Source organism: Rhinoraja longicauda, chromosome 33, assembly GCF_053455715.1.
Source record: "Rhinoraja longicauda isolate Sanriku21f chromosome 33, sRhiLon1.1, whole genome shotgun sequence".
Classification (NCBI taxonomy): domain Eukaryota; kingdom Metazoa; phylum Chordata; class Chondrichthyes; order Rajiformes; family Arhynchobatidae; genus Rhinoraja; species Rhinoraja longicauda.
In genome coordinates this window covers 10106803-10117650 of record NC_135985.1, presented here as the reverse complement: position 1 = coordinate 10117650, position 10848 = coordinate 10106803, and the positions used below count along the sequence as shown (strand labels likewise).

Genomic DNA, 10848 nt, shown 5'->3' with positions numbered 1-10848 from the left:
ACTTATTTTGCCATTTTGAATAAAAGCAATGCCGACATCGATGTCCATGACTGAATGTTGTTATTTGTTCTGTTCAAGTAGTAGATTGAACCTACGGAAACCAGGCCTCACTCTGAGATCCGTTGATTAACTATTCTTTTGCTAATATTTGGAATTAATTGACTTCATAAAATTGTTATCGCACCTGCTAATGCTAAATACTTATTATTTACTACATAATTAAAAACGATTTTTATTTTTCTGACACGTTCCTGACCAAAACAGCCCTACAATTACACACACACACACAAGATAAGCTGCTTAATTACCTAGAATGGCCAGATGTGGACGAAGAGGAGAATGATGATGGTAATTCGGGGGGGTTTCCTTCTGTGCATTGAACAGGATACACATCTGTTAAACTGCTCAAGTTGGCAGATGCTACAAAAGAACAGATATGAATAAATTATACATGCCATTACTTAACATAAAATTATGAAAATGGTCAATGTAGTGCTTCTAACTTCCATACTTGTTAGTCATGAATAACATGGTCAAACAATTTGGTAGCATTTCTAAGTCGGAAGGGGTGGGACCCTCTCAGCACAGAGAAACAGAGAGCTAAAGCAGAAATGCCAAAGAAATACCTTTCATCGGATTAGATGTTAAATCATGGCTGTGTGATGTTTGAGTTTGCATAGATCCCAAAGCACTATTCATATAGTGAAGGAGAATTTTGCCAAGGGGTCTTGGATCTGAAATGTTGGGCATCAAAGGTTACAGGGAGAAGGGAGGAGAATGGGGTCGAGAAGGAAAAATAGATCAGCCATGATCGAATGGGGGAGCTAACTCGATGGGCTGAAAAGCCTAATTTTGCTCCTATGTCTTATGAACGTTAACTCTCTTTCTCGTTCCACAGATGCTGTCTGAACTGTTGATCGTTTCTAGCAATTTCTGATTTTATACAAGGAGAATTCTCCCGTGATTACTGGTTGTTATCTTGTACCCTCAATTAAGATCACTAAAAACATTATCTGGCTATTGGCAAAATATTGCAGATGCTGGAAACCTGAAACATAAACAAAAAAACGCTGTAAGTATTCAGCAGCCATGCAGTATCTGTAGAAAGGAAAACAGATTTATTATTTTTAATTTAGGGACATTAGGGGCAGCATTAGTGGCGTAGCAGTAGAGCTGCTGCCTTACAGCGCCAGAGACCTGGGTTCAATCCTGACTTACGGGTGCTTTGTCTGTACAGAGTTTGTACATTCTCCCTGTGACCGCAAGGGTTTTCTCCAGGTGCTCGGATTTCCTCCCACACTCCAAAGACGTGCAGGTTTGTAGGTTAATTGGCTTTGACAAGTTGTAAAAAAAATTGTCCCTAGTATGTAGGATGGTGTTAGTGTATGGGATGATCATTAGCCGCACAAAAGGGTCTATTTCCGCACTGTATCTCTAAAGTCTAAAAGGCTGATGATCTTTCAAGATCTTACATCGAGCTGAACTGCCTCCAATGATAATGCTTAACAAGGACCAAAACTTTCTGTAGTACTCTTGACGTGGCTTCACTATTGCCTTGTACAATTGTAGCAAGTTTTCTCTACTTTATACAGTAATCCAAATTCCTTCCAATAAAAGTCAGCTTTCCATTTGTACCCCTCACCCAATAATTTGCTGCAATGGTGTGCTAGATTTCTGTTTCATGCATAAGTTATCCTGAATTACTCCGTGCTGCAGCCATCTGCGGCTTTTTCTATTTAAATAATAATCTGTATCTATCAATCTTCCTTACAAAATTGAACAATTGTATTTTAGTCTACAATTTTCTCTGAGTCCACATTTTTCCCACTGGTTTAACCTTTCAATATATTTGTGTACATTGTTTGTATACGGCTCTTGCCTTCTGCTTCCAGGGTATCACTATCTTGGTGCACTAGAGGGAACATCTTTTGCCAAGGTCAGACAGGCTGATTAAACCCGGCCATTGTTAGTATAGTCTGTGGTCACACACTCCTCGACACTGGAGACGAACTTGCTGGCATCTGTTCTGCACATAGCCTCAAGACATGGCATACTGTCTGTCTAGCCAGAACCAATATATAATCTACCATGACCAAAACTAAAGACATTAGTTTAACTGCAAGTCTTTTGCTTATTGTATAAACAATGTCAAATACTATCGCTAGAGGTTATAGCAGGGAAATTAGAAAAATTCATGGCAACCATGTGCTGTTTTGTGGAAGATAAATAACGTTTTGGGGGTTTTTGAAGAAGCAACAAGCTGTGGATTGAAGGGATAGTGGTGGTGGTGGTATTGTGATTAGATTTCAAGAAAGTCACGATATCAAAGGTTATTTCATAAAATTAAATTCATGGTCCATTCTTAGGAGGTAATATATTGGCATCATTAGAAGGTTAGCCAACAAGGAAAAGAGAGTACGCATAAGAGGATCTCTTTCTAAACAGCAAGATGTATAAATACTATGCCACCCGATTTCTTCTGGGGCCTCAACATTTTACAACTTAAATGAATGATTGATTTAGATGATTGCTAAATTTGCTGATGAATCAAAGATAGTTAGGAAAGTCCATAATGAGACTACAATGGTATACCGAGAGAGTAAATGAAGCCGCAGAGTCTGACAAATGGAATGTAATGTGAGGAAAATGCAAGATTCCAAACTTTTAAGATGCACTGGGATCTAGATGTCCAAGTGCATGACACGCAAGAGGCAAGTAGTTAGAAAATCAAACAGGGAGTTATTGTTTATTGCAAGGAAACTACCTATAAAAGGAGGTTTGCCTCAGTTATATAGGATACTAATGAGATTACATCTGGAGTACAGTGAACCATCATTTAATCTCCTCCCCTCTCACTGTTCAGGAACCCATCAGTCTTTCTAAGTGAAGTACTTATTCACTTGTGCTTCTTCGAATCAAGTGTACTGCATTTGGAGTTGCAATGTGGTGTCCACATTGGAGAAAGCAAACACAGATTGGATGGTTGCTTTTGGAGCACCTTTATTCAGTTGGCAAGACTGAGCTCGTCTGCCACTTGAATTCCTATCTCACTCATCCTCCGACCCGTTTCTTTGCAGCCTGCAGCACTGCTACAAAAGAAAAGCTATTTTCTTCCATCTGGAGTTTGTGAAGCTGGAGGAAGGATTGTAGGTGGAAGTGGAGGGTGAGGAAAGAAACCCATTTATCCCCTCCTCCACCTTTTCCACCTACATTCATTTAGCTTCATAATTTGCAACTATTCAATCCTTTTGTTTTACACTTTGTCTTTTCATCTCTGGCCTTTGTTCAACCATCTGCCTATCGAAAATCCCCTTTACCTGTATCCACCTATTATTTGCCAAGCTTTGTCCTGCCCCTCCTCTCTTCTAGTTTTCTTTCCCCAGCCCAGATGCAGTTCTTTGTTTCTAGTCAGACATTCATGAACTGGAAGGTCACGTGGGGTAAAAGAGAATACAATGTAGAGGTTACAATCAGATCAGCCGAGGACTTTTTGAATGGCAACTCAGGCTCAAGGGGCCTCAAAAATGTGCAAAACTAAATACACTGTAGAACACCGAATTGAACAGTAACTAAGTAAAGGGCAAAATCAGATGAAACACGGTGGGAGTCTTCTTATGAGTCAAATTAAAAGAATATTTGGTCTTGGGCCATATCATAGGGACTCGTGTACCAGAAATCAACAGGCAACATGAATTCTGTAAAGTTGAAACTTGGAAGACGAGTGATGAAAATAACCAAAAGCAAACAACAAAATGAATTAGTGCAGACCCCTTCAAAAATGGAATGAATTATGGACTACTCTTTGTTTTTAAAAAAAGCAAGAAGGTATTTACCAGGACTGATTCTGCCATTATTGTTTTGTCTTTGAAGAAAATCCTTATAGCAAACAGAACACATGCCATTCGTTCGTGGGTTCCCATAAAATCCACAGCCAGTGGTGCACAGCATAGGCACTTGAGTCTGATTGGTTTCTTGAGCCATGTTCTTCCAACAGACCTTCAAAAACAAAGTTAAAAACTGTTAAGAGTCATGGCCACAAGATACAACAAAGTGAAAAACTCACTGGTGTTGTAGATTGCGCTGACTTCACTGCAAGCAGAAAAATGGAAAGATAAAATTTGAAAATGCAAGTTTAAGTATCTGTTGAATGTACCTTAGCACTGCACAGGTACTACTTTCCACTCTTCCCCAAGGCCTTAACTCGGTCTAATGCACGTCCACTACAACAAATGTCTGCAAGAAATTCTATCTGAAGAAAGGCTGCGGACAGAGGGGTTGGGGAAGAAAGAGGTGCTGGTGGAAGATATCAAAGGTAAATCCCATTGTGCACTTCATTGAGAATACTGATTTCACAAACACTGTTTTCACACATTAACTTGGGGCACAAAAGCCAATTGCGCAATGGGAATAAAGCAGCCATCTCAATGTTATCCAAAAGTAGCTAACTGGAGATACATTTGCAGTTCATTGTGTTTATGATTAGTAAACTGAGCAAGAACTTCTATGGGCATGCAATTTCAAAATGCATCTGCACACTATGGAGCCTGCTTTTTAGGGAGGGAGAAAATAGCGGTGTGAGAAAAGGATCGTTTATCACCAGAACACATTATCATGTTAATGTATTTTTCACTGACGCTTCATTTATAATAAAATAACTAAAAATCTGAACTGAGAAATTTATCAAAAAGCAAAAACTGCAGATGCTGGATATCTGAAATTTTAAAAAACAGGAATCGCAGAAAGTACTCAACAGTTTTCTGTGGAGAGAGAGACTGAGTTAAAGGTTCAGATCAAAGACCTTTAAGGATAACTCTGTTCCCCTCTTCATTACTGCTGCCTGACCCACTGAATACTTTAAGCATCTTCTTTTTATATCAGAGAATTCAACGTCTGAAAAAGTATTTTTAGCCACTGTGGAACTTTTTTCCCACCTTCAGAGTTCACAGTGGTTTGAGGTCTGAGTTATTTATTGCAGTTGATGAACAAATTGGTTACACATATAAATGCAAGTTATGCAGTTAAACATTCAGCAGCAAGTTGGCATAATTAGTGCATGTGCACCTTGACTATGATTTACTTGCTCAATCTGCATTTAAACTTTTAATGATTTGAAAACTGTAAATTACAACCTCCTGATAATTTTCTGGTTATTGTTACTGAAAAAAAAGTGAATAAAAGCCACATGAGCAAAATAGCAAGGTTACACACAGTGGTTAAATTACCAGATTAACCTTTTAAATCTGATTGATCTGGAGACACTAATATGAATCCCACCATGGCAGCTCGGGAACTTAATTAAACCTCCACTACAAACGGAGAGATACAATTCTGAGATTATTGTAAAAATATGCCCTTTACAGAATAAATTCTCCCGAAGCAAAAGCACAAGAGACATCAGTTGCTGTATGTACTCTGGAGCAAAAAGGAAAATGCTGAAGGATTAAAAAAAAAAGAAGAATATTTCAGCATTCATTTTGGCTCCAGAGGATAGCAACTGGTGCATCTTGCGTCTGCAAGAATTTCTCTCATTCTTATTCGCTCTTGCTCGTGTACAACACCAAATACGCAGCAATATGGTCAACTCCGAACTGCCTCAATACTAGCTTAGCAAGCCACATTGTTAGGGGCAGTCCAATACAGGTAAATGCCAGTGATGCTCCAGTGAATAAATGAAAATAGAAAATAAAAAATACACTGCAGTTACACCAGCAGCACTTCCCAAATCCATGACAATATCTAACAATTTAAATGAATACTAATTTGAATTAAGCAAGTCGCTCAGAAGGCAGACTGCAATCTTTTCAAATCCCATTGCTTACATAATTTAATAAACAGCTGCAAAATCAACTTTTGTGAGTAGAGCACAAATAATCATTAACGTTCAATTAGCCAAACCCATGGTTTGGAGATTGATGCAACGTTATACATAAAATAAACATCAAAATAAAGTTCAAATATCCATAAAGTAATACTGGATGAAAGCTTCCTGAAGCCACAGACCTTGTGGCATGACATACAATGTCAGATATATTGTTCTATATCCTGCAGCTTGTGCTGTGATTTGCTGAACTGGAAGCTAATTACAGTATCACGAGGGCACAGAACTTACTTATAACACTCAGGAGGCCATTCAACCCATCAGTTCCATGCTGGCTCTCAGCAGAGTAATCCCATTAGTGCGATTCCCCCTCTTCTTATTTTCTTGCAGCTGCACAACGTATTCTCTCTCTTGCCCATCAAGTCCCCCTCTTGTTCTTCTGATACTCAACTACACTAATGGGTAATTTATATTAGCCAATTAGCACATCTTTGAGAAGTGGGAGAAAAACAGAAAATGTTGAAAAGGGTGAATTAAAATCAACTCGGGTACAAAAACTGAATACAAGAATGACCAGGTTTAAATTGTTTGTTTTCTGGCTCAGGGAGGTTGATATTAATATTGTACAAATACTGCACTAACAATTACTAACATTGTATTAACAGTTACATTAGCTCTTACTTTTAAATATGAATTAAACACATAAATCCAAGGTTCAGCCTGAGCTACAGTTTCAATGAGGTTAATAAACAAATGTTAGTTATCTATTATATTTAAATTACTTCTATTTCCCAGGTATATTATCCTCGTCATCACATGCTGGCTGATTCACACATTAATAAAAAAGTCACCATTAAAATGTGCCAATAGCAACTAGCAGCCTGTACGCTATTGACAAGCTGCTACTTATATTTTGCTGGCTTTAACCTTGCACTGAACGTTATTCCCTTATCATGTATCTATATACTGTAAATGGCTCAATTGTACTCATGGATTGTCTTTCTGCTGGCTGGGTAGCACACAACAAAAGCTTTTCACTGTAACTCGGTACACGTGGCAATAAACTAAACTAAACTAAAATTTTCAGGTGTGGATAAAGATTGAAACTACAAAACTGAGCTGCATAAACACTACATTTATTTGAATTTCAGGAGACAATTTCAACATTGAGCGGTTCAGCTGCAAGTTCAATTGCAATGTAGCTAATCGTTTAGCAACTCAAGGAAGAAATAGTGAGAAACTAAAGTCACCATTCCATTGCTAAACACAAGCTATGTAAATGGAGGAACCATAGAAATAAATAAATGTAAATAAACATGGATATTTTTATTATCAAACAAGAGATTCACAATGTCTACCGATTGACTCCAAATTCTTTTGGTTGGCTGCTTCAAATTAAAGGTACACGTTTCCACATGGAATATTCACCGAATTGAAACTTTTCCTTTAATTTGGTTTAACATTCTTCCATAAAATTAACATTTAAAGTGGCCGTTTGGCTCAACTGTTATGCCTTAACTCTCATGCTTTCATCCAGACTGTGCCCAGAAAAAAATCTTGTTCCCAGCAACATAAAGGTCAAGTTTACAATGAATATTCCTTGGCTCAAATACATATATATGTTGCAGTTATTTGCAAACACAAATTTTGCATTTTGTTGCAACCATTTCCTAATCAAATTTAACTATGACATGATTACAAAATTACCTTTTATGAAAAATAGTTGAATAAAATTTGGTGTATCCTATTACTGGAAAAGAAACAAAAAGATCTAAAAGAAACCTGGACTCGTTTTTTTAGATTTTAGAGATGCAGCAGGCCCTTTGGCACACCGAGACCACGCAGGCCATCGATCACCCATTCACACTAGTTCCATGCTATACCACTTTCTCATCCACTCCTTACATTCTCAGGGCAATTTACAGAGGCCAATTAACACACATCCTTGGGAAGTGTGAGGAAACCAGAGCACCTAGAGGAAATCCATGCAATCAGAGGGAGAACATGTAAAGTCCACACAGACTGCATCTGAGGTCAGGATTGAACCTGAGCCTCCAGTGCCCTGAGGTAGCAGCTCTCCCAGCTGTGCCACCTTGAGATCACTGAGATCAATTCAATAGTGTTATAAATTTGAAACCCAAGACTGTGTTACTTCTTAAAAAAAATAATTATCTCCCCGAATTAAAGTGAATAAAAGAGAATTCAAACAGAATAGTCTGGGTCGCTGTGCTTTCAGACTACTTCTTGAAGTGCCTATGAATTGAGAAACCATGAAACAAATAATGAACTTGCCCATTTGTACCTACCAGTGAAATCCAAACTACAATCTAAATACTGATTTTAAATGAAAATTCACAAATAAAAATACGTGTCCACTTATTTCTACTTAGTCTCTCAGGACTGAGTAGAGGCGTTCTGCAAAGAAGCCATCCAGTCACTCTTTGGTTCCTCCAATGTAGAAGGAATCACATTGTAAATACAGAATGGATTACAGTAAATGGGAAGAAGTGAACATTCACTTGTAATGATCCCTAAATTGCGGGAAGAGAAGAGGCAAAAGAGCAGGTGTTACATCTCTTGTGGTTATTTGGAAAAATGCCATGAGAAGTGGAGTGTTTGATGGAGATGGAAGAGCTGCCCAGAAAGTTGTGAAAAATATTTTTGGATGCTGAGAGTGGAAGGAAAAGAAAGAGCTGATGTTGGAACCCTATTGAAGTAGCAAAAATTAAGAAAGATGATCCTTTGAACATGGAGGCTGGTAGGATAGATGAGACCAAGAGTAATCCTTTCCTCATTCTGGCTGAGAGGAGGAGTGAGAGCAGAAGAAACTTTGGTCTGGTTAATTGAAGTTCAGGTTAGTGTTTCACTCTTCAAGCATCACAAACTACTCACATACAATGAAATGCTTTTGTGGTGTGGTATTTACTGCTCGTGTAATAAATTCCTTTAACATCAAACATTGGTTACCTCACTGAAGAAACCTATCAAAATAAAGCTAGTTACCTATAAATCACAAAGCAATAGCATAATCTTAAATACACCCAAATGAATAGTAGAAAATAAGTTACTCTGTTTACTGAAGGTTGCAAAGTTGCATTAATTCAGAGTAGACGTTAGTATGGCCTCGGGCATGAGAAATTCATCCTTAAGCTGCAAGCCAGTGCATCTTCTGCTAATCAACCCTTCGATTTAAAAAAAATTAAAAACAAATCACAGCATATACCTCAATTTCTTGATTTTTGCATTATTTGCACCTTTGACTGGATGCAGGTCTCTCCCTCCCCCAAGTTTAATACTTATTGTTTAGTAAGCGCAAACTAGCTGTCAGTCAATGTGATGTCATTCCAGCAAGCCCCACCCACTGCTGCACATTACCCAAATGTGGATAAAAATAAGCAAAAATCAGAGATGCTGATAAACTCACATCATGGACACAACTTTATGCAGGTCGGTCCAAATAAGTGTTACTACAGCCACAGAACTGTTCCAAAAGATATTTCACTGTATCATGGCTGCAGAGGGAAATTTTACTACTTCTCACATATACAAAGATTGGATCTGATGGGCATCGCAGCAATGATATATCTCAAGATGTGATACTCCCATTAGGAAAGCACCTCAAAGGATTTTGAATTTACATAGGCAATATAACTTCAATAAGGAAACAAAGCAATTCTATAGAAGTCTCCCGTGAGTTTTCTTTCAATGGATAAAGATGGCAAAAATCAACAGAAACATTTCCTAAACCCATGCGATGAAATTGATAACAATTATTTAAATATAAACAGACACTTGCATCATCTTTGGATCCACAGAAGTAACAAAATATATACACGCTTGTTAAAAACAAAAATACATTTTTCATCCTTCTATTATTTCAACTATTCTGCCCTCATGTGGGCCTGTGAACACAGATAAAGCCGTCTCCAATTACTCCTTTGCACTTCTAATTTACCCAACCCCATTTTTTGCCAAATGTTCTCCTGAAAAAATAAAAGCTTCTTCAATCCTTTTACAAATTGCCAACCCCATTTTTGCACACCATTGTTTTTTTTTACCATCATTCCAGATGGGTCCCAACCATATCAGGCTTCACACTCCAGTGACCCAACTGCTCAAGGATCATCCTGTTGGTGAAAAGCTATAGCCCAGAGAGCTTCTGCTCTAACAACTAATCCCCTAAATTCCCATCCCTCTTTTGCCTCCTTTAAACATCACCCACAGCTTATGCAAGGTCATAGGTTGTTTGATAACAAAGAGTGTGGTCACAAGACCAAATTTTTACCAGGTTAAATTTCCTTATAGTCTCTCAAGCCCCGATTCCATATATTTCTCTAGTTTTTCCCCATCCATAATACCCAGTTCATCTTGCCCACAACTCCTTCCCTGAACCAACGTTTTCTGATACCACAGGCCACCATGCACCACCCATACATTTCCCTACAGACCTCTAAATCATTAATTATTATTATTACTTAATTTCCCGGGGTCTGGACATCTCTTGAGAAGGTGATAGTGCGTCTTATTCTTGAACCTTCTGATATGTCCACAATGCTGTTAGGAGGAGGTTGTAAGATTTAGACTGAGGGATGATGAAAGATGTTGAATGAATGGATGAATAAGTTTATTGGCCAAGTATGTGCATATACAAGGAATGTGCCTTGGTGCTCCGCTCACAAATGACAACGCAAACATACAGTTAACAATTAAGAATAAAGCATAACCACATCAAAACAATAAGGATACAACATTATGGTCTAAACATGTGGGTGAAAATAAACCAGAGCAAAAAAGAGACTACAGACTTTGGTTATTGAGTAGAACTACTACTCGTGGGAAAAAAAGCTGTTTTTATGTCTGGCTGTGGCTGCTTTGACAGCCCGGAGTCGCCTTCCAGAGGGAAGTGCTTCAAAGATTTGTTGAATATATTTCCAAGACAGCATGATGCTCAACTTAGAGCAAAATCTGCAAGTGGTAGTGTGCGCATGTATCCGAAGCCCTGTTCCTCTTGATGGTAGAAGTCACGGGTT

General features: G+C 38.2%; 1 protein-coding gene across 2 annotated transcripts in view; it reads right to left on the bottom strand.

The window, feature by feature from the left end:
* The window catches only part of zfand6 (zinc finger, AN1-type domain 6), a 39851-nt gene that overhangs the window by 19764 nt on the left and 9239 nt on the right, over positions 1-10848 (bottom strand). Inside the window, exons 1-4 of one of the 2 annotated variants that reach the window (XM_078427579.1) lie at positions 6110-6223; positions 4154-4260; positions 3834-3996; positions 309-420 (exon numbers count right to left, since the gene is read on the bottom strand). In XM_078427579.1, coding sequence (XP_078283705.1) covers positions 309-420; positions 3834-3981 — 260 coding nt within the window. In that variant the 5' untranslated portion in view covers positions 3982-3996; positions 4154-4260; positions 6110-6223. Of the gene's footprint in view, positions 1-308; positions 421-3833; positions 3997-4153; positions 4261-6109; positions 6224-10848 lie in introns of those variants that run through there. The other variant, XM_078427580.1, reaches the window with a different exon arrangement.